A 24,549-nucleotide genomic window follows, 5' to 3' on the forward strand; every position below is an offset into this window, starting at 1 on the left:
CACCACAATAACACGTTATGTGGACTTCTGCACGCGGGGTGGCTTGTTGAAAGAACAGCGATAAAGAAGAGGACGAACAACGCTCGTGCTTCAGAATGTCATGAAACGACATTTTAGAATTCTATACTCAAATAATGCTTAGACGATCGAATAATTCTTTTTATGTCATCAAAAGATTGAACTGTACTTTTATTTTAACTATTTTAACCGCTGGTTAAAATAGCTGATCTTCCGTAGTGGTACGAGCCACTTGTAAAGAGACAAGCATGCAAGCAGTTACTCAAAGAGTCGGGATGTTTATTTTCAATAAACCCTTTTTTTCTTGGGAGGCTTGACTTCCTACACATGCACTGAAATTATGGAAGCCGCTTCTGGAAAAAATCCAATGTAAAAAAAATGTCTCACCAGTTACTGCCCAACAATTGTTACTCTCAATAGCTTTTTCAGATATATACTAAGCTATTTACGTAAGATCTTCTTTCTCCTTTAAATCGAAGTACCTCGATTACTGTTCTTGTTTCTATGCCCTCGAATAACTTGATAAATTATGAAAGCCATAAAAAATGGTTAGCTTATTCGATCAATTCATATTAGTCTCCGGTATTCGACAGGAGTAGAACACATCTGGTCAATGGAATGGCTGCATTGGTTTGGCTTGACCACTTTGGACTACGCATGTAGACGTCATTGCAGGAACGACATCACTGGCGTCGTGTGCTGTCAATGTACTCTCTACCGGTACGCTCACGCTTCAAACGGAATCCATAAAAGCATCCTGCAGGTTTCGCAAGAGCATATTGAGCCATTCGCGTGACAGGACACTTACTAGATTGTACACTTCAATTTTGCAGCTAACAAGCCACATGTTGTAGGCCCGTGTGCTCAGATTTGGGTGCACGTTAAAGAACCCCAGGTGGTCTAAATTTCCGGAGCCCTCCACTACGGCGTCTCTCATAATCATAGAGTGGTTTTGGGACGTTAAACCCCACATATCAATCAAGCTAACAAGCCACGGGTTTAGGGAAGCCATTGTAAGTTGCACCGCTAGTGGCTGATCAGTGTTCATTTAATTACGGGGAAAGCTTGTACAACCCAGAGAAAGTAGACACGATGCTACTAAGATGGCTTTGCACACACTGCAATCCCAGGCCAATTATAACCACGATATATTAAAGGAGAGGGGCAGGACACTTGCCGAAGACCATTACTACTTCAGAAAAACTCATTTAAAACCATCCCCATGAGAATTGTGGAGGGCGGTTTTTAAGACGCCCGGCCTCTGGGGCAGTTCCCCTGGCTATGGGCCTACAAAGCAATACAGACTACACGTTGAACGTTCCCTTAACAACGCATGAAAAAAAGTAAAAAAAACACGTGCCAATGCTGCTGTTAGGTGCCTGCTCAGAATATGTTTCCGAACCTAGCAGTCCGCCACGCACTGTACCAACTCAATGCCCCGACTTTTGCCCTGCACGAACCTGAAATAAGCAACCATTCCTTCTTCCAGAGAGAGGTCACTCTTTTCAGCACAGCCCTGAACGGCCAGCGTTGATTGAATCGACCGTGTCAACTGGATTGCAGCACTTAGTGGAGTCCTGGACTGAGGACTGCACCCTCCAGGCATTCGCAAGCCAAAAAAAAGAATAATTTTTCTACCATTACGACCGCAATAAAATGAAGGTGCAGGTTTGAGATTGCTTTTGAAAAAGTGGGTACTCAAAAAAGGAGGACACTGAGCACCGCAACAACACAAGCGGCGACTCTCAACTGAGGTTTATTCGAGTTGCACGTGAGGTGTGCCGTGCTAACTCGCCCAAGCAGTCACTTTGGCTACGTTTATTTGTTTGCCTGTGACACGAAAGTTCATGTTCGCTTGACGCTTGCAGAAGTTTTCGGTTAACGTTTGCAGAAGTTCAGCAGTTTCTCTTTGGTATCCTCAGAAGCAAGATGAGTGTTGCAGAGGTGGCAGCCAGCCCAGCAATAAGGCGCACTAGGCTGTCGTACGAACCCTTGGTGTCCCTGAAGAAGCCTGTTGGGGAATCGCAAAAAAAAACAAAAAAACATAGAAGAAGGCGTGTCAGAGTGGCGGGAAGTGGGAGCGGGAGCGTAGTGAGTAAAAGAGTACTATTGCGCTATTATGTCAACACGAGTATAATTGCAACAAAACATAAATTTACATGATTCATTTTTCACCTGTGTTATCGTGCAATCAGCGAAGGAAATATCGCAGCGTATTTGCGAGAATGGCGAAACGCGACATTTCCCGCCCCGTTCTCAAACGCGACAGCATGTGGCAATTGATATCGAAGTTGTCAATTTGAATGACAAAACTAGGCCCGGGAATATTTCTGAGACGATCGACTATGTTGTGCGAAGACTCGCTGCGTGTTTCTTAAAGAAAGCTGCGCATACTATTGCCATTTCACGAGACATAAGAAGAGTGGACACATGATGAAATATGCCATCGCTACATAACTGACGATCAACACTACAAATGCCCTCAATGAAGGGAAGCGATGAAGTCAAGGTATGAGTTGTGAATTTGTGCTTTCAAGATTTCGGGAACGCGAATAAAACATTGGGTGAAATAAGAAACAATTGGCAGATCCCACGTACAGTGGGAATCGATGATACGAGAAGCACGAATGAGAAATGTTGATATGTCACTTTGAAATCAGCACAAAGTAAAGAGGCGGAAATAAACGATGCTGCACATGATTTCCGTGTCATGATTATCATGTTTGGATGCGTCGTTTACCTTCGTCATCTATTCACGTCACGTGATGCCAAATTTAGTATGAGTGGAGCTATAGCAAACTGGCCGCTAGCATGCTATGAGCGTGGTATGTGGTCATGTTCCTACACGACACGCGTGTCAGGATTATCATGTTTGCACCAGTCATCTAGTTCGTCATCCATTGACGTCACGTAACACTAAATTTGGTATATATGGAGCTAGCAAAACATCCACGAGCGCATCATGAAGGGCCCAATATACTCCAATGCAGCATTGACGCGCGCGCACGCTGGGCACAGCGACGCTACGTTAGCAAAGTGCGAGCACTTATAGTCTTACGCCAGGCGCGACCGGCTTCCGTCGGCACGGCCCGACGGCAACCGGCGCGAAATGCGACAGGCTGCATTTCGTGCCAATGTATTACCCAGACAACACTGCATCTCCCTCTTTTCGTGACGGATGCCCCGCCGCGGTGTTCTAGTGGTTAAGGTATTCGGCTGCTGACCCGCAGGGCGCGGGTTCGAATCTTGGCTTCAGCGGCTGCATTTCCAATGGAGGCGGAAATGTTGTAGGCCCGTGTGCTCAGATTTGGGTGCACGTTAAAGAACCCCAGGTGGTCTGAATTTCTGGAGCCCTCCACTGCGGCGTCTCTCATTATCATATAGCGGTTTTGGTACGCTAAACCCCACATGTCAATCAGTCAATTTTCGTGACGGAAGAACACCAGACGCGCTTAAACACGCATGCGTCAAAGCAACACAGCGCGGCGCGCGCCTGCGAGTATATGGCAGGACCGGCGCCTGGCGTGGCAACGCCGCCGTAATGCGACGAAATGAACGCCGGCGAGCACGCGCACCGCGTCACGTCGAAATGTATTGGAGTCTTGACTATGACATGTACTCATGTTCTCACATGACACGCATCTCATGATTATCATGCTTGCACCAGTCACATGTCTTCGTCATCCATTGGCGTAGCGTAATACCGAGTTTGGTACATGTGAAGCTAGCGAAACGGCCGCGAGCGCATCATGAGCGTGGCATGTAGTGATGTTGTTACACGAAACGCATGTCATGATTTTCATGTTAGGGTGTGACACTCGTGTTCGCCATGCAATAATGTCTTACCATATTAGTTTAGCAACATGCCATGTGAACGAAAAAAGAGAGTATACTTGACGAAGCAAGATATTTAGCCGGTGTAACCTTAACAACCAGCAAAAACGCACATGAATTAGAAAAAAAAGAAAAAAACAAATAACGGGGCAAATCTAGACTAACTGCTTATTGCTTCTGTCGCCCTCTCCATGGAACTATTTTATACTGATATATGCGTTGTTTTGCATTTTTATATTCATGTTTGATACTTCACCAAAAACACCTGCTTTCGAAATATTTGAAGCAAGCCAAATTCCCGATCACAGCTTGTTCAGCAAGTCCAGGCCAATGAACAGAAATTTCAGCACAGTAGTGGTGCACGCGCATGCTTCCGCACAGTGCGCCTCCCCAGTGCATCATTTGTCGGCGCGTGCAACCAGCGATGACGACATTTTAAAGGCAGCTGCACTGTGGTATGCGGCATGCATCATGTAGCTGGGACCACTCGATAAGCCACGTAGGAAGGTCCACGTCACGCGCAGCACGCTATTGTGCGTCGGAACGGATCTGCGCTCAATGACGGACCGTATGAATCCTAGCTTAGAAAATGTTGGAGAGGCGATAGCGAAATAATCTGCGTCTATCAGTGTCACGTGGAGATCGTAGAGGTTCAATAAATGATTCACCCCGTCGTGGGAAACATTCATCAAAGCTATGGCACCGCCATCCGAAGCGCACGCTCCCTTTCCCTTGTATTTTTTGCCAGCATTTACACGGGAGCGAACTTGCTATCATTGGACCCGCACCTACGCTGCCCTTACCAACATTCTCCTATAGAATACCCAGAGGACTCTTGCAATGCGCTAGACAAACCTGGCCGAGGAGAAGATTGCCATTGGCTGCACCGCCCACGTCCTGCAACATTGTGAACTCATGAACGCAAAGCGCAGCGGGATCGAGCGGGGGGACCCTGCATGGCTTGTAAGCGTCCGAATCTCATGTTTAAATAAATTTTCGCCTCCTTTTCACCCGTGATTTCCCTTTCGCTATTGCGTAAATGTAGACGTCACTCCACGAATAACGCGCAATATCGTGTCCCGTGGCCGGATTACTGGTTCATCGATCCTGATCGTCTCTTATTAACAGAAATACTCTATTTAGATGTCAATTTTCGCTCCTTTCACGCGCCGCGAGATTCGCAACGAAATGATGGAAGTGGCATATCAGTCAACAGGAAGGTAAAACAGCTGCTTCTTATCGATGTTTACCTACGGAGCAGAAACCGGTAGGCTTACAAGGAGGGTCCAGCTTCCATTGATGACAATGCAGGGAGCGATGGAAGGGTAAATGAGAGGTGTAATCTTAAGAGACAGGAAGAGAGCACAGTGGGCCAGGGAAAAAACCAGGGTTGAGGAAATCACAGTTGGAATCAAGAAAAAGAAATGGACATGGGCCAGGCACGTAGCACGTAGGCCGCATAACCACTGGTCATTAAGGGTAACCAACTGAATTTCGAGGGGAGAGTAGTTTAGGTGGAAAGATAAGATTAACAAGTTTGGACGTATAACGTGGCTGCAGAAAGCACAAGACCGGGTGGATTAGCGGAACATAAGAGAGGTCTGAAGCGGGCGCAGTCAGGCTGATAATGATGATGATGGCATTGGAAATACTTGAAACCGATCAATGTAAAACCTGTATTGAAAAAAAAAACGTAAGAAACGCACCAACCTGTTATCGAGGGTGTGGCCAGGAGTAGAGGCCCCGTCACGAGACCAGAGACACCACAAGTTATGGGAACCCGACAAGCGCCAAGATAGTCGGTGATCAGCACAGGGGAGAACGAAGCGGTTGCCGAGATCAGCAGGGACTGTACGAGAAAGATGCCGACGAAAGAAACAAATCCTTCCGAGTAACTTAAAGCAAACATCGATGCCGACAGAAGGCCGAATGTCAATGCCGCAAGCAAGCTTCGGTTCACAAAGCCGCGGTCGGCCAGGAAGGGCAAGCCCATGTGGCCTAGAAGCAGGTCGCTGGCGGCGCAGTATGTTCCCATCAGTTCGGCATTAGCCAAGGGCACCCCCTTGTCTCTCGCATAGTCAACTATTATCGATCGAAACATAAATGATGAGTAGCTCATCACTGTGTTTTGGAACGCGAGGATGTAAAACGTAGGGTCAACGAAGAGACGGAGCAGTTGGGTTCTGCTAGACGGCGCAGTGTTTCGCTTCCCATTGAGGGCTGGCATTTCGACCTCGCTTGTCAGTGAAGTTCCTGTATTCCCCCCCTGTGATGCATTCACCGCTGGTGATGGGTAACGATCAGCAACAACTCTCAAGATCCGCAGAGCCTGTGACCTCGGAGAACCGGTGCTCTCCTGGGTGCAAGATTGCTTAGCATGATTGGTGCTACCACCTTCGGATGCTGTATATGCTGGTGCTGGTGCGGCATCGCAAGATGCTTGATTTTGCACGCATGTGTTTATATCGAAATCTGGGATCGCTGACTGAGGCACCTGAAATGACAAGTCTTTGTGAGGGAGGTCAGCTGCCTTTATAAAATTATGACATGATCCGTAACTAATATTCTTTAGCGTTATTATCAGCGTATTGTTATCTGATGATTCTTTGTGGAGTCGAACAACTCGTATTGACCCAGATTTCACGGTGTCCCTGCTTTCAGCACTATTTCGGCGAAGACAAGGCCGTTCTGTGAACGGATGCCGCCGTAGCGTTAACACCAGCGCTGTGACGTGCATGAGCAACGCTCCACATAGCGCGAGCGTGCTCCGGATACCGTAAAGAGAATTAAAGTAAGATACGACGGTGGGGAAAATGAGAACGGACAATGTACGACCACCGTCTTTAAAACCCATAGAGAAGGATTTGTGCTTCTGGAACGAGGTCGCAATAATAACGGACACAGTATTCTCCACGAAGCCGAGTCCCAGACCTGTCGAGAAAAAAAAAAGACGGGAATGTAGCGACAAACTTTTAGAAGATAACAGCATAGTTGCCTTGATACACTTTGGCCGCATTCTGTGCAGCTGTTGGCGCGCTATGCCATCTCGTAAATTACACTTGCTGCAGCAGTTTGCATGCACCTAACTATACATTTAGTGGTCATGACAATTATTTGCCGTTTAAACACGATCATTATAAGAGGAGCAACAAAAACGCCGTAAAGTGAGACCAACCCCGCTTTGTGTACCACTTTATCCAGCGATAAGCAATGAATATAAGGAATACCCGGGACACGCTTTTTAGCTCAGTTTTCTGTAACCATGCTCGTATTTAACTAGGCGGACACTTTTTATACGTCCAGAAAGCAGGCTTCTTAACAGCGAGAGAAACCTACATCTCGTATATGCGTAACATAAAAGATAAGTTTAAATTTGCTGGCGACGAAGAATATTCTTACAGGTCTCACAGAAATGCTGTGAGACCTGTAATCAGTTTCCTTAATCAGCTATTATATATTATCATAAGTGACATCCCCGAATAGCTGGTCGTGAAGGGCGGCAATGATGATATTAGACCAAGCATTGATATTTTGTCGCAAGACTGCTCAGCGTGTGAGAAATCAGAAACTGGCAGGCGTAACACCAGGAGGCAGCGGTGTGGATGAGGAAACAAGCAGGGGTAGCTGATAATTTATTAGAAAGGTCGCTTCGCACAAGCGGTGTCAAGACTGAAGGCAGTGCGGGGCTCCTCTTTTGTTTTTGTGTTTTCACTTTGCCCGTTCACTTTCTTTATTGTTTCTCTTTTTGGCTGTTATACCTTCTATTATATCTATTCATTTCAATTATTAGCTATCTTTCTCTGTTTATCTCTCACTTGCTTCCTCTTTATTACTATCTTTATAAGTAGTTTCGCCTTTGTTATGCCAAGCGACGAGAGCATACGACAGCTCGGGCCCCTGAAGTCTTCCTCACGGAATATCATCATTAAGGTGCTACAAGAACAAGAGGAATAACAATTCTCCTTGGCGAGAGCGAGCGCTCATTAGGCGATGGTTGCCTATATACTGTTCGCAGCTTTGTCTGCGTTGCACCAGCATACGACAAGAATCAGCAACCCGGCTCCTAAATGTGCCCCTCACTGAAAATTGGGAGGTCAAATTGGTCTCGGCAGGACAGTTCAGCATAGGCCACGGACAGGCGTTCATTCACTGCAGCAAGATTGGTAACAAGGGATGAAAATATGCGATTGAGTGCGGCGGAAGTTTCGCAGAGGTGACAAAATCGGAGAAAATTGGTCACAGAAAATGATATAAACTGCCCTCCCCCACATACTCATAAAAAGAAATGACCACCCATGCATTCAGGACAGATGGCTAACCAAAGAAGCTGAAACGCGTGGCCACAGGCGCTTGCGAACGTCGCAGACGGAACCAAAATGCCGAGTGATCTTCAGTCGTACTGACTGTAAATTTCAGTTAAATACCGGAAGTTATGAGGAACCGTTCCATGGGGAACCATCCCAGGGTCACATTACAGAAAGAATTTTTTTTCGAATTGCTTATTGGTTAATATTATTGGGATCAACGGATTTGTGGCTGAAGTGGCCGGCACTCGTTTTTACGACAAACCTAAGCAGTAAACATTGCAACGTAGCTGACAATAGATAAGAAAAGGTCGTTAGCGTCAAGTCGCAAATGCAGCGGAGAATAAATGAGCTATGGTGGAGGTAAATTGGACAGCAAAGAATGGAATAAAAACAGTCAGATTTTATGACGAAAGGTATGCACTCTTTGAGGGGAGTGAATGAGTGTGTCTTTGATTGCGAAGCAATAACGAAAGATTTTCGCGTGAATAGTATTCATGCTTTAAATGCGCAGAAATTATGAGAAAGTATACTTATAAGAAAAGTAAGTTGAGAGACCAGGTCTGCCCGAGATATAAAGTTTGAATGGCAGTTCTGCAAATATAAATGAATGTGTGGTAGAGAGAAGTAAGGGAAAGCTGGAGGGTTGGAGGCAGAATACCTTGGAACACGCGAAATGAAAACATTTTACAAAAACATTGAACACCACGAGAAGGGTGGTAGAACTTGACAACTTGTTTGTAAAAACTGCACTTCGTAATGAATGATAACGAAGAACTTGCTAACTCTTGCTGTAATCCCGATTAAAAGAGAATGCTCCTGGCATAAATGTGTCTGTTACATTGTTTGAAGTACCGGACCACGAGCACGTCATTTTGACGTGACGAGTGCAACGCCCGTTATTTTTGTTTAATTTTCTTTACGTTTTGATTTTCGGAGCACATGAAATAAGAGCTTTATGTGCGCCACATGAAATGAAAAATTGACGGGACGTGGTATGTTCAGTGACATGCAATAGCTATTACCATGATGGGTAGATTAGATAATGTCATGATGATATGCTTGGCGCTGCTGCAAGTGAGCAGTGGATGCACCTCCCAGCAATTTCATTTTACATACAGCGTACATACAAATTATTATATGCTACGGTACGCAACCCTTTATATAGCTAACTTTTACCTTCATTCACCCTTAATCTAAGAGGCTCACAATCAGAGCTGAGCGCTCAATGGCGCAGTGCCAAACAAAAATTAAGTACTAAATTACGCTGTAATGCGACGCATGTTCTGATTCCCCTCGGAGATGCAGTATTAGCATTCGATTTTAACAAGCACTTACCGTGCACAGCTCCCAAAAGTAAAGTCATGACCTCCATGTTAGGTGCAAATGCTGCTAGCATGAGACTTGTCCACAGTAGAACGCTGCCGACGAGAGAAATTTGGAAAATGCTCAGGAAGCGCTGGAGTAACGAAACAACGAGGCCTGAAAATTAAGATTGACACAATAAGTAACTGCATTTCTGTAATTATATAGAGTGTTAAAAAATAAGCTTTACGGCCTTGTGGAACTTCAGCGCTTGAATGTCCACGAAAACCACCATTGTAGATAAACTATATATCTAATTATGTATCCAGTGACGTATACAAAGTGCGACAATAATCAACACTGTCAGCCACCCCATTAACTAAGATTGAATAAACAACGTTTTAGGTCACAGCATCAAACGAGCTTATTTGTCTGTGTTCAAAATTTGGAGGCAATCGTATCTCTCTACAGAGTTCCACTTGAAAAAATTTGTCTAGCTTGTCTGGCCTTCGATATACGTCACTGCCAAATTTAATTGTGGTTTGCATGACAACGCCACGCAAGGCAGTGATGATTGGTTCCTTCCTGATATTAAAAGCATTTATTGCTTCGTATCATCAGCAGGTAGTAGAATAAAGGTAACCGTTATCAGCCTTCGACCCGTTGTCAGATCAAACAGCCCATGTAACTGCCGTGACATATCGAGGATGAGCTCTGCGCCACTGCTCACCGTCTTGCATGCGAATCATGCTAACCGCACTCATATTTTGCACTAGAATGTCTAGCAGCACAAAGAAGAATTCGTCCACGGAGATCTGCCTCCAACTTTTCATTACAAACATACACTGTAGCTGCATTCACTAAAAAGTTCATTATTCAATCATGGTCATTGGACAGCACAACCCTTCTGAGCACAGGGATCCAAAGCGTGCTGCTGCATGCACTCGTCTTTGACTGAATGATCGTGCCTCGTTGGCACATTTGGACAAGGGCTGCTTAGCTTTTTGAGTCATCAGATCTGACTGGTCTCATGAACCTTGACTGATTCTTGTAAAATATTGTGCCTGCTTATCCTCATTAGCTTTCCTATCAGCACATTGAGGGCTAGACCCAGCTAAACTTGTGCGCTTTTCGTATCAGAAGCTGGTCTTCTTAGTTTGACCGAGTGTATATGTTGGTAATTCGTTTTACCAACATGCTCTCTTACACTGTTGAAGAATTATTAGCGGTAGGTGGTATGTTACTCTCTTGATAATCAAAAGGCGTTTATTGTGAATGTATCCAACTTCTTGATCTGTACATCGTTCCTTCGCACCTTGTGTATGACAAGCGCAAAACATTCTGAGGACACAAACAGCGACGACACTGGTACCGCTTCGATAAAAAAGTTATGTCCTGCGTCTCTCGCGGCTTCTGTTATCAGTCTAAGAGGTGTTTTCGCAACACCCTTTTGTAATTGTTCCTTTATATATGTTATGGAGCCTTTTTATCACTTGGTGTCGACCGGTGACGGCATTAGACTGCTTGTACAGTAATGTATCTTGCGTGGTTGTCTCCGTTGATGAAAGTTTCCTACAAATGATTGCACGGCTGACGACCAGTCCTGTAGTCCCACTCATCTGGTTTTCGCGTTCTTCTGTCGCAAGACCGCAGCAATGCTATTGTTTATTGTAATATAGATGAATAAAGGTATGGTAAACTTCGGTGATCTTCAGAATTGTTAGAAGTTTGATTGTTTTGATAAATTTGAAAATATCGGTTGTATTTTTTGCTCTCAATATTAGGACTGACCTCAAGTTGGAGCTTTTACTAAAGCAGGGGTGCCTAAGGAAGGGTTCCTGCCTTTCGTTCTGTTGACAAATCAGTCGCTAAATTCGTAAGCGCTGCGCGTAGGCACCCTAAGCTAGCCCCGCGCGTAGCTAGTACGTAGCAGTAACCATAGGTCTACCAGTGTACGTTTTTAGATGTGAGGAGCATGCAAGAACTCAGAAAAGTTAAAGAGTCAGGAATCCAAATGACTCATTGTATATGCTGTACCTACATTTTTCTTGGCCGGTGATGTGGAATATTTCTCAGGCATGAAAATAATTGTTCACAGGTAATGTTCATTCTACTAGTAAAACGCTGGACCGTATGCAGTACGATACGCAACCACAGGATACGTCATTTTATCAGTTTGCTGATCTGAACACTTTTCTTGAAGTTCAAGGAATTGCATTCAGTCTGGCTCAAATTACGTGGTTAAAGCCTCCTTCAGAAATTGTAGAAAAGCGTATTGCTTTTTAAAAGCGAGAGAGAGTTCAGGCTGTGATAAATGTCCCGCCCACCTGCGCAGTTAAGCATCGCAGCCATTGTGCTGCCCGGCCAAGATGCAGCTTCGTGGCTGACGCTGAACGTGTCCATGAAGTAGACGTAGAAAAGGCCCGAGGTACCAAACACACTCGTGGCGAATAGGACGATAAGAGATCCCACCACTGCAACGCGCCAAGGGGCGTTGGTCTGGTTGACCTTACGCCGCTTCTGGGTTGGTGGCTCATTGTCCATGTGACGTAGCGCATTATGTGGTTCTCTCAATGGTGGCACTGAACGAAAAAAACAGAAGCCATTACGATTTTGCCTTTTCCCGGCACATCATCACACGACAGTCATTAGGACCAGGGCCATGGAAGATCAGGTCTGTCAGTTCTGTATGTGTCACCGGTCTGCGTGGACTGTGTTGCTCTGTACAGATGTGGATGGCACTGAACAGAACCCATGCAATAAAGCACACTACAACAACCAATGATATAACCAGCTCTGACTATAGTAAAAAGACAGTAGATCACTTTTAAATCAGTTCGACAGACAAAATAGCTTTGATAGTTATTTTTTACTATCGCCATAAGACAGGGATGATGGTAACATTATAAAGAGCCGTTAGGATTTCTACTGCTGCTTCGGAATCCTAAATACAATGTCTGTTTTTTATTTCTACACAGCTTTTCTGGGTTCAATAATGCCCAGTAGTAGACGAGAGAAGCTTAAGCCCTTTGAAGTTATCTATAGATAGTTTCACAGAGCCATAAACTTTGTGAGTCTGCAAAAAGTATAATAATGTTAGTAAATGCAATACGTATAATAGTGTTAATGATTTCGGTGGTTTAACGTGCAAAATCACAATATGAGTCATGGTGGAAAAAGTAGCCATTGAATTAATATTTCTCCAAGATTAGGCTACAAAAATGACAGGCACTTTGTGTGGCGTGCTCAAAGCCGGAAAATGGAGTTGTGCGGAGGCATCACTTACTGGTGGAGGGGGCACCAAGGGTCTACCGCTCACCTCGCAGACTGTGAACTGTAAAAGCCCGTTAATTGAAATTTGACGAGACCAAAAAAAATCTCCAAATTAAGCGTATGCCGATTTACGGAAAATATTAAAAATATTATACGCCTGTTGCATCGATAAGTTCTCATTTTCTTGGTTGATACATGAATCCTGCACTTCTTTTGCATAAGGGCAGTGTGAAAACCTAAATTTGCACCAAAGCCGCTACCACCAGATGCTGCCACGTTTAATTAGCCCGAAACGCGCTCAGGGCCCTTGCCTTATAACGTACCACCGCGGACACCGTGCGTGTTTCCATGTGATGTCGACGGTTCCTTCACAGGTGCCCCGCCGCGGTGGTCTAGTGGCTAAGGTACTCGGCTGCTGACCCGCAGGTCGCGGGTTCGATTCCCGGCTGCGGCGGCTGCATTTCCGATGGAGGCGGAAATGTTGTAGGCCCGTGTGCTCAGATTTGGGTGCACGTTAAAGAACCCCAGGTGGTCGAAATTTCCGGAGCCCTCCACTACGGCGTCTCTCATAATCATATGGTGGTTTTGGGACGTTAAACCCCACAAACCAATCAAATCAATCAAAAATCCTTCACAGGTGAAACTGCCCGCAACGAGTAGTTCACGTATCACAATGTAACAAACAAGCTTTATGCATCTTCATACTGAGCCGCCGCTGAACACACTTCATTTCTCAACAAATTTCGCCACCATTTAGCATAAGTTAGACTCCGTGCGCATGTTTGCCGGATCCGCATGTAGACGAAACCATAGTCGCTAACTCGTGATGACAGTGACACGGAGAGTGCAACATTGTTTCGCATATCGGAAAACGCCGTTTTCGCTGTTTGCGTTGCACATTTGGGACACTCGGCACTCGACACGCTCTGTAGATCGTGCGTGTTGGGCTCATTTGAGTCCGAGTGAATGAAAGTTCCATGTTCTTGAAAAATGCATATGCCTCAAGGGCTAGGGCACACGTCCTAATTATTCGATTCTCTGAATTGACCAGCTTTTGCTTTATTACATTTGCGTATCTTTTAAGCGTGTTTTCGGCAACCACTTTAAAAGACACACACACACACACACACACGCACACACACAAACACACACACACACGCACGCACACACACACACAAACTGCCGTATCGCTATAGTGGCTAAGGTACTCGGCTGCTGACCAGCAAGTTTTGGGATCGAATTCCAGTTGCGGCGGCTGCATCGGTGGACGCGAAAATGCTGTAGGCCTCAGATTAGGGTGTACCACGTTAAAGAACCCCAGGTTGTCGAAATTTCCGGAGCCCTCCAATACGGCGTTTTTCATAATCGTATGGTGGTTTTGGGACGTAAAACCCACATATCAATCAATCAATCAATCAATCAATCAATACACATAAGAACCGGATTTCACAGAGTAAAACTGATTGATTGATTTGTGGGGTTTAACGTCCCAAAACCACCATTTGATTATGAGAGACGCCGTAGTGGAGGGCTCCGGAAATTTTGACCACCTGGGGTTCTTTAACGTGCACCCAAATCTGAGTACACGGACCTACAACATTTCCGCCTCCATCGGAAATGCAGCCGCCGCAGCCGGGAATCGAACCCGCGACCTGCGGGTCAGCAGCCGAGTACCTTAGCCACTAGACCACCACGGCGGGGCCAGAGTAAAACTGAGTCCACCGGTAACTAAGCAACGCGCTATGGTCCTCCACTTCGGGGTGTAGAGTCGATAAGGTCGTACATAATGCTAAGAAGGCTAAATAGCTCCCCTGAGGGCAGTTTTTTGGTCTACAAAACCTTAAACACATGCGCCCTCGGTTCGCTGGGGCCGTGTGCGCGCGGCCATAAACATCACTGCCTCCATCGATATCGTAGTGGAGGCCAGACCAGCGGTACCGAGCAGGCCAAGTCGGCCTCGAATCTGTCAAGTGGCCATCGTGCGCTCTGTTTGTCAGCTGCGAATGCCTTTGTGTTCGTTAGAATATTGTCCTTAAACTTCCAAAACTGCCCGTGCCATTTTAACACCATTTTTGAGTATAGCAGGTAGTCTTAGTAGTAATTGTAGTGTAAATGCAAAGAAACAAAAGTGCACAAGAATATAAATTGCCGCTGGCGGGGACTGAACCTGTGGCCTTTGAATAACGCTTCTGATTCTCTACCACTTCAGCGGTGGTCATTTGTCGACTTTCATCATCATCATAATCATCATGATCATCATCATCACATGACGGAACCGAGAGCCGCCACCGAATGTAAAAACCTGTTCATGCAACAAGCGAACGCGGCAGAGTGGAGAGTAAAAAAAAACATGCACGGGAAAAAATAATGCAAGCTCAGGGATGTACGGAGCATTGTCTTCTCTGTCCTTTGTTGGTGAAATGCAAATGAAAGTAGTTCCAATTTTATTCAAAGAAAGATATAGTTTTCAAATACCTGTTAATCGCCCCTCGGAAATGTCACGTCCATAGTTCAAATGTTTCGCTCATTCGACGAGGAGCCAAAAAATGTAAATTACCCTACATCTTATCCTACATTACCCTACAACAGAGAATTGCATTACCACCCTACTATCCCACGCCACCCCAAGATTTCGGGAAAAAAACTGTTGGCAATTCTGATAGTGTGCCTTGCGTGCAGCATGCGTTTGGTTACGCACCACTATAAGGAAGGCACTCCTGCCTAAGTAGATAAATCAGGCCACAAGCGTTTGCTTACCCAGCTAGAAAACCCTCTAATACTTTCTGACGCATGACCAATTCTTATATTGTGTTACACACTATAACATTGAACAATAGCAAGTATATGTTTTCACTGACAATTGTGGTGTTTCTACAGCTGCTTTTATTTTTTTTGGGGGGGGGCGTTACTTTTCACGTACTAAATGTAGACATTGGGGGATAATAAGGGTGAACAATGGAAGTGCCTCACACAGACAGGCCGGCGTTTCGGTTCGAGAACCTCCCTTTGTCAAAGGCACCTTGTCATCCTTTGCGTGTTAGTTTTAAGGGGGTTAGTACTTAAAACTAACACGACAAGTATGACAAGGTGCCTTTGTCAAAAGATAGGTCCTCCTATCAAGACGTCGGCCAGCCTGTCTGAGGCACTTCCACTGTTCACCCCCATGATTATCTTATTACGTGTTTCCATCTGTCGACTTCCATCTAGATTCTGTATTTAAATGTAGACATTCGATATTTGGACAGAAGTAGTTATTGTATGAAAACTAGGAATCCACGTTGGTCGAAATGTTGGCAAGTTGCACATATGGTTTCTGATCTATACCTTAGCAAAACTGGCGAATCTTTCATGACGCCCTACGCGACTCCATTATTAGGATATTTCGCTATTTTGCCATTTACTTATTTTTTATAGCGCAGTGGACAACTTGAATCCATGGTTACCTCAGCGAGCAAACAAACTAACATGACGTCAAGACAGTTGAAGTTTACTGGATAACTGTATTGGATGTTGTAATACAAAGTATACACATTTAATTGACGTTTAAGGGGAACCACGTATTCTTGAAATATTTCATATGTATTCAAAAGTGCTAGCAAAGTTTTAAATCTGGGCTTCCAAGAATGTAAAGAAATGTAACTAATGTGTCAAGCGTAAACTCCTCTCACACCAAAGCGTATCTGCTCGAGATGAGCGCCAGCTTTAATGTTCAGACCACGCGTTCATTTGACGTATAAGTCATCCTCGCGATTCCGCAGTCAACGTCAATGGATGCCTGAATAGTGAATATAACCATAGCTTACTTCATGTGACAAAGAAAGTAGAAAGTAGAAAAAATGTTAACGTTAGCTTCGAGACTGCCAAAAATGGGTAAAATATGTGCTGCCAGGCAGAAAATAAGTGGGTGGTAAAAAACATAAGAATGTAAATTTGTTCAGTACAAAAACACACGAATAGCAGTAGAATGCGCAGTTAAGATCACGGCATAAATGTAGAATCAGGTAGCTAACTTCATAACTATGTTCCCGAGATGGGCATGCCCACAATATATGTTAATGCTGCAAGTTCGGTCGCAGTTATGGAGGTCGCATTTCGATGGAGGCGAGATGGTAGAAAACCGTGTACTACGCGATGTTAGTGCACGTTACAGAACATCAGATGGTTGAAATTACTGGAGTGCTCCAGTGCACAGTGTTTCGTAATTGCATTGTGGTTTTGAGACGTAAAACCACAGATAATATTTACCGTGACTTTTACACTACACAGAGTGGAATTGAATAATAAGCATAAAGTACTTCTCTCACCTTCAGAAACATCGTCCACGAAGGCAGCGTTGTTCATGTCTCATATCGAAGGCCAACATGCCCACAATATTATTCCCCAGTGGACAGAGACGAAGGTCGAGCAACCGTGTGCTTTCAACAGCTGTGTGGCTACGAGGGAGTACCTCGTGACGCTTTAAATGCTTTCTGCTGCGAAGGAATCTGTAGTGGCTAGAGGAAAACAACACGAAGCAGTGCTACGACGAAGTAACCATTTTAACTATAGGTTAGCTCAGGGAAGAAGTAAAGGACACATCCTAGCCTTAAGTGCCATCCGCCGCATTCCAAGAAGCTGTAGCCATGTGAATAGCGAGCTCGGATAAAACCTCAGTTAGGTCTACATGGTAAATCATCCTAAGGTGGAAGTTAGAGCACGAACGTATGACACAACCCACTTGGAAAAGACCAGATACACACAACCGCTGCCGAACAGCTGTTGTATTCCTTCATACGTCAGTGCGTAGAGTAAAGTCGAAGGCTGCGCTGCCGCCTACGCACAAAACAATAGATCTACTAAAACATTTTTTATTAGATGTTGTTTTCGTGCGCATGTGCGGTCGTACTGCCTTGGGCTTATGTTATGTATTGACATGTCGAGGAATACAGCAGTTGTTAGCCAGCGCTTGCGTGTTTCGCGTCTTGTCCTTTCCACGTGAGGTGTCTTATGTCTCTACGCTGGAACTTGAATCTGAGGATAAGTAGAGAACTAACTAGACTAATTATACCGAATTTGTCTCAATCCGTTTGTCCTGTTTATCGCACCAACGTTACTAACTTTGGATGATAGCCCCACCGCGGTGGTCTAGTGGCTAAGGTACTCGGCTGCTGACCCGCAGGTTGCAGGATCAAATCCCGGCTGCGGCGGCTGCATTTCCGATGGAGGCGGAAATGTTGTAGGCCCGCGTGCTCAGATTTGGGTGCACGTTGAAAAACCCCAGGTGGTCGAACTTTCCGGAGTCCTCCACTACGGCGTCTCCCATAATCATATAGAGGTTTTGGGACGTTAAACCCCACATATCAATCAATTAATCAATCAATCAATCAACTATGGATGATAGATCCCACTGCTCGCTTTCTGAAAATAAAAAAGGAGGAGTTACGAATAAAGAACAAGTATGGGATAGTTGATGTGCTTTCCAGAGGGCGATTTGTAGGGGAGGCGTGCGGGAAGAGAAGCACTCAGTCAGCACCGCCAAAATATTTCGGCAGAAAACAGAAGACACGGCACTAAGTATACCTTTATATTTTGCAACACTAAAACATATATTCGATGGATGCGTAGAACGCACAAGATTAAAAAGTAAACTTAATTTGTTTTATTGCAGGGGTGAATATCACTGACTTAGTCGCGTTGATCAGAAATTGGTTGCTCGAAAATGATAGTATGCAATTACTGATGGAAATAGAACTGAACAAAAGCTTGTTTTGTCCGTTATGTACAACGAAATGAAGCATACCGACATTGATGTATAAGAAAGCATACGAGCATTTTTGCTGTCTGTAACGGCAGTGTAGTAATTATGAATGAAGTGTAAAGAAGATTAAGTGAACTAAAACATAACTTGCCGGCGGGACCGGACTCCCAACCTCCAGATAACGCGTCCGTTGCTTTACCAATGCACCCTTTTTGCTGATTCCACAGTGCATACGCCTTTTTCTAGAAGAAAACCCGTGGAACGTCTCTTGATATTGGAGGCTTGCTCCACCGCGGTGGTCTAGTGGCTAAGGTACTCGGCTGCTGGCCCGCAGGTCGCGGGTTTGAATCCCGGCAGTGGCGGCTGCATTTCCAATTAAGGGGGAAATGTTGCAGGCCCGTGTGCGCAGAATTAGGTGCACGTTCAAGAACCCCAGGTGGTCAAAATTTCCGGAGCCCTCCACTACGGCATCTTTCATAATCATATGGTGGTTTTGGGACGTTGAACCCCACATATCAATGAATCATATTGGAGGCTTTAGTTGTGACGACATCGGTAAGTTCTGGTGCCTACCTAAACTCTGCCGAAACGGCAGAATATAACATGTGGATTGATCTTACAAAGTGGGTGTGCAGACGTTCGTCCTTCCACACACTATATTAGGTACTCATGTGCATGCAAAAGTGACGGCATAATTGTCTTTACGCAGCGAAGATTGGAACTTACAAACTTCGACTTAGCTGAACTGATGCTCTATGCCGGCTATTATTTTGAATTCTCCTTGCGCAACAATAAATTTTTGAACACAATAGTTTTGCGGCAAATTAACAACGTCCCCTGGAATTGATCCACTTGATGACGGCAGGTAGAACATGGACAGACAATATTCACCACATGTAGAGTGCTAACACAATAATCATGACATGGAAGTCATGTATGACATTATTTACGTCCTCCTCGACACGTTGTGCTGATTTTCAAGTGACATGTCAACCTTCCTCATTCGTGCTTCACATATTATCAGTTTCCACTGTATGTAGGATCAGCCAATTTTTTTGCGTTTTTCAACATGCCACTATAAAATAAATAACTTGCAGCGACCGAAACAATGTCAGCGCGTCACCCATGTAACGCTGGTGCTTGCAGGAGACTTTTTTTGTCAACCTGTCTGGGGATTACAAGTGTCTTGTCAATGTGAATGTGCTACGCGTATACCATTCGCCAATTGGCTGGTAACAACTTTATTGGTTCGCCAATATATATATATATATATATATATATATATATATATATATATATATATATATATATATATATATTGAAATTCCTCGCAGGCAGTGCCATGGTGAAGCATCAATCTTGATCAGTCTTGCAATTTTTTAGCGTAAACAAATGAAATCGACAGAGGTCAAGGAAAGAAGCGGCCAAAATGTATATCGTGGGTAACCCTAGCGCCACAGTAACAGGCCATACGCAACAACTGATGAAAGACCAAGTGTGTTTTGAAGGCATATTTTATTGATACAGTGCGTGGGTACGAATGCTGTAGTTTCTATTTGTGAATACCTTGAATTACCTTATGATTATAAACTTTTCAAACAGGGGGAATAATACGTTAAAGTAAAGGCGGTTGACTGTCTATGTCCTTGGGATGACGTTCATATTTTTTTTATTATACGAAGCACATGCTTCTGTATTCGTAATTGGCCTTAGCGTACGCCATAACAACATTCCATTTAAAAGTTCGGAGTAGGCGAAGCTATAGTACAGTGATTTAAATAACAATGAGGGTAGGAGGAAAGTGATTTTACTCGAGCACCGTACCGAACGAGCTAGATCTGTTAAAAGACTGTTTCCATGAGGATTCCATGAGATGTGTTCGTGAAACCAGATTCCGAGGAATTTTGGTTTACTGACTTGATATAGTCGCTAGTCGCTGAATTAAATCACCATACTATCACTGATCAGCTAGGTAATAGGTCCTAACATAATAAATTTAGTTTTTTGTGTGTTGAATTTTAGTCAGCTGTTGTCAGCCAACCTGAGAGTTTCGAGAAGTATAGATTGGTTGAAGCTTTTGCTTCGCCCATGGTGGAGCCTGTGTAAGAAGAAATATACCTGTGTCGCCAGCGAAGATTTTCATTTCGGGTGTGTACTGAACCTCTGTAATATCATTTATATACAAAATAAAAAAAGCACGGGGCCTCATATTCAGCCCTGTAAAACTCCTTTCTTTATGTTTAAATATTCGGTCTTTTCACTGCCTATGCTAACAAATTGATGTCTCGATTACAAGTAGCTTTTAAATAGGTCGGTTACTACTCCGCGATTTTCATAGCATCTTCATTTCAGCAGTAAGATTTCATTGTCAACCGAATGGAAACCTTTACGCAAACCAAAAAGACACCTAACCTGCACATTTTACCTCCAATGTTCTCGATCATGCGACTTTTTACGATAATTAGTGTCTTTTCTGTGGCCTTACTTTTGCGAAGGGCATATTGATGTGGCGATCAGATAATATATTTATCAAGATATTTTGTAAGGTGTGTATTTGTAAATTTTTCCTATATTTTAAAAGACAGGTAACTCGGATATTGTACGCTAGTTAGTTAATTCACTAGTGTTGCCACCTTAATGAAAGGGTATAAGTTAGGCCACCTTTAGTTCTTTTGAGAAGCTTCCAGTAATAATGAAATAGCCAATGAGATGTGATAATACAGGACTAAAGTACAGATCCGACAGTCTTAACAGAGTTGTACACGTTCCTCTACAACAAGAACAAAGGCTCGTTGCTCGTCCCTTCCAAATTTTGGAACGGATTACTGTTAAAAGTTTCTGTAATGCCAAAAGATTGCATTACAGTTACATTTATAAAATTTAAACGTGTCGTTACACTTGACTTATTTGTACAAAATGTAGTTTTGTTTATTCCTCAATAAAATGAAGTCATATTAAGCCACATATATCATACGAATTTGACATCGCTGACAGCAGCTTATACAAAAAGAATCCAAAGAAACGTTCCAAGTCGAATCGTTAGAGACCAACGGGCATTGTAAACGTTGCCAATATTTGCTTTGTTTTTCAATCGATGGCTGTTTATGTTAATACAGTTCGTTTTCTTAGTCGCTTCGCACATGCGTTTTCTTTATTTTTTTACCTGGATATTACTGTTCCTTTTCTGGCACTCGATTGCATTGCAGTATCTCAGTGCACGTTTCAGAATGCATAGCTTGTTGCCCCGCCGCAGTGGTGTAGTGGCTAAGGTACTCGGCTGCTGACCCGCAAGTCGCGGGATTGAATCCTAGCTATATACGGCGGCTTGATTTTCGATGGAGGTGAAAATGCGATTTGGGCGAACGTTAAGGAGCCCCAGGTGGTTTAAATTTCCGGAGACCTCCACTATGGCGTCTCTTATATACATATGGTGGTTTTGGGACGTTAAATCCCACACATCAATCAATAATTGCATAGCTTAGATTTTATATTTTCTGTATTTATCTCATGTCATAGCTAACCATGTATCGCCCCCTCCCGCCTACGCAATGCTCCGATAAAAAGAATGGAAGGTATGTGAATAAATAAGTAAATACTGTACAGTTAATTTCTAACTGGCAGCTGCAGTTGCGTGCTAGTCAAGTTTATGTCCCTGACATGGGGCACCTTCCATGTCGTTCTTCAAAGGTGCAATCAAGATACTGCTCTTCAGTTATTCCGATGGAAATCTCCACCCATGCACCTATATGAATAAATTTATTTCACAGAAACTTGCATTGAAAGGGACAACAGCGAAGCGTTTAATGAGTGCTGATTGAATATTTGGGTGTTTGTAGAAAATAATGTCCAAAAACGCATATAAAATTAGTGAAGTTTCCTGTTCGCAGTCGGTCAACACATTTCTGAGTAATGTTGTCTGTTTTCTTCTATATTTTTCTTCTTTTTGTATAAACCTTTTTCTCTTTCTTGCTATTTCTCTTTCTCACTATATCTGTCGGTCTTTTTCCACCTCCTCACCCTCACTGCCCTCACCATACCCACTGATATATAAGCTGTGCTACGCTCTGCTAACGCACACATGCTGTAGAGAAACGTGTAGCCAATAAGTTCTTTATTCTTTATTCGAAGTATACCTGCAGCGCCCGAAGGCGTTATAGCAGGGGGGTTACAGATTCGAAAGAAACAAATTTTCATTTACAGCAGACACTTGTACACTTGTGAGCTCATTCCACTCATGTATTGTTCTGACAAAAAAAAGAATTTCCAAAAATTCCAGTCCTGGGACGGTATTGCCTCAGTTTAAAAGGATGATCAATTCGATTTGACAAATAATACGACGTCTGTAAATATATATCCTTATTGTTTCCAGTTTTAATAATAAATATAAGATATAAAAGTTTTAATCACAATTTTTTCAGCGCGATCAAAGCAGCTCCCAATTCAATTCTTGTTTCATAGCAGTAGAGCTTTCCCGCCATTGATACCGTCCCAGGACGAACCTTGTCGCCCTGTTCTGTATTTTTTCTATCTTATCACTAAGATATACCTGCGCCGGATCCAACACAGCGCAGGCGTACTTTAAGACTGGTCGTACACACGTCAAATACGCACATTCTTTAAGTCGCTGATGTGAACATCGTAAGTTACGCAGAATAAAATTTAACACCCTTGCAGCTTTCGCGACAACATAATCAACATGTACATTCCATGAACAGTCAGAAGAAAAGAACACACCAAGGTATTTGTAAGTTGTCTTCGTGGTAACTGGCACACCATTTATACAATATCTAAATTCGATCTTCTTTGTCGTCTTTGAAAAACAAAGGTTAATGCACTTATAAAAATTTGAAGACATTTTCCACGTTGTACACCAGTCATGAATACGCACCAAGTCATTTCGAAGTTGGGAGGAATCCTGCTCACTCTTAATTTTCCGGTAGACTATGCAGTCATCGGCAAAAATCCGGATAGACGATGAGATACCAACCGAAATATCATTGATATAAATTAAAAACAACAAAGGACCCAAAACGGAGCCCTGTGGCACACCTGATGTCACGTCATCATAACTGGATGCTTTTCCATTCAGAACAACACATTGGCGACAATGCTTTAAATAAATTTCTATCCAGATTATCACAATATGGTCTAAATTAATTAACTTAAGTTTTTGCAAAAGGAGCGCATGCGAAACCGAATCAAAAGCTTTTTGGAAATCAAGAAAAATACAGTCAATTTGCCCATTTTAGTCGATACTAGAGGATAAACCATAATAAAATTCAACCGGCTGCGTGGTACAAGATAGTCCTTTACGGAATCCATGCTGATTTTCTATTAACGATATGTGGTGCGTTATATGTCGCATTATTTCCTTGTACAAGATGTGTTCAAGTACTTTGCAGGCATTTGATGTTAATGAAATTGGTCTATAGTTGACAGCTTCCTTTTTGGGTCCACATTTGTGGATCGGCACAACGTGGGCCACCTTCCAGTCATCTGGTAAGACACCAGTAGATAAAGACTTCGAGTAAATTAAATGAAGATACATAGAAACAGGAGAAGCACAATGTTTGTCAACACGCAGAGGAATGCCGTCAGGACCATTCGCTTTTGTTTCATCGAGATTACTGAGAAAGACTTGAATGCCGTCCACGCTATGCTCAACAGGCTGCATTAAGGGTACGGGATATACACATGGGATATCACAGTATTCATCAGTCTTTGGCGAAAATACAGAGCGAAAATATTCATTAAGGCAGTTCGCCTTGTCTATATCTTCCGAGAACACTTGATTATTATATTGGATTTCGTTAATACCGGTAGCATCCGACCCGCAACGTTTTAAGTACCGCCAGAACATTTTGGGATTTGTTTTCATTTCTTCATTTAGCCTATTTAAGTAGCCCGACTTCGCGTTTTTTGCCATAACTTTGTATTTACGCGTTAGGGCGCTTAACCTGTCGAAGTGTTTTTTTGCCTTCGTTCTTTTGAAGCTACGGTATACTCGCTGCCTGGTTTTAATTATTTTTAATAACTGTGAGGTAACCCAAGGCTTCTTGCGGCTATTCATTCCACGAG

General features: G+C 43.6%; 1 protein-coding gene across 2 annotated transcripts; it reads right to left on the reverse strand.

Annotated features, from left to right (window-relative positions):
* Positions 1-1,758: 1,758 nt before the first annotated feature.
* LOC119185039 (uncharacterized) lies at positions 1,759-17,444 on the reverse strand. 2 transcript variants are annotated; one of them, XM_037434165.2, is made up of 5 exons: positions 17,039-17,439; positions 11,789-12,043; positions 9,495-9,638; positions 5,563-6,783; positions 1,759-2,029 (listed from the first exon to the last, which is right to left on the reverse strand). In XM_037434165.2, exons 1-5 carry the CDS (start codon positions 17,073-17,075, stop codon positions 1,914-1,916), a joined length of 1,773 nt encoding a protein of 590 aa, XP_037290062.2. In that variant the 5' UTR covers positions 17,076-17,439; the 3' UTR covers positions 1,759-1,913. The 2 variants fall into 2 exon arrangements, with proteins under 2 accessions (XP_037290062.2, XP_075744677.1); XM_075888562.1 differs by lacking the exon at positions 5,563-6,783 and having other exon boundaries at positions 17,039-17,444.
* Positions 17,445-24,549: the final 7,105 nt, after the last annotated feature.

Source organism: Rhipicephalus microplus, chromosome 3 (assembly GCF_043290135.1).
Source record: "Rhipicephalus microplus isolate Deutch F79 chromosome 3, USDA_Rmic, whole genome shotgun sequence".
Lineage (NCBI taxonomy): Eukaryota > Metazoa > Arthropoda > Arachnida > Ixodida > Ixodidae > Rhipicephalus > Rhipicephalus microplus.

Coding starts and splice junctions, on each gene's coding strand:
- LOC119185039 (XM_037434165.2), bottom strand. CDS start 17,075: ATGAACAACGCTGCCTTCGTGGACGATGTTTCTGAAG. Junction 12,044..17,038: donor CGTGGACGATGTTTCTGAAG/GTGAGAGAAGTA, acceptor TTTTTCGTTCAG/TGCCACCATTGAGAGAACCA. Junction 6,784..9,494: donor ACTTTTGGGAGCTGTGCACG/GTAAGTGCTTGT, acceptor TTTTCTCGACAG/GTCTGGGACTCGGCTTCGTG.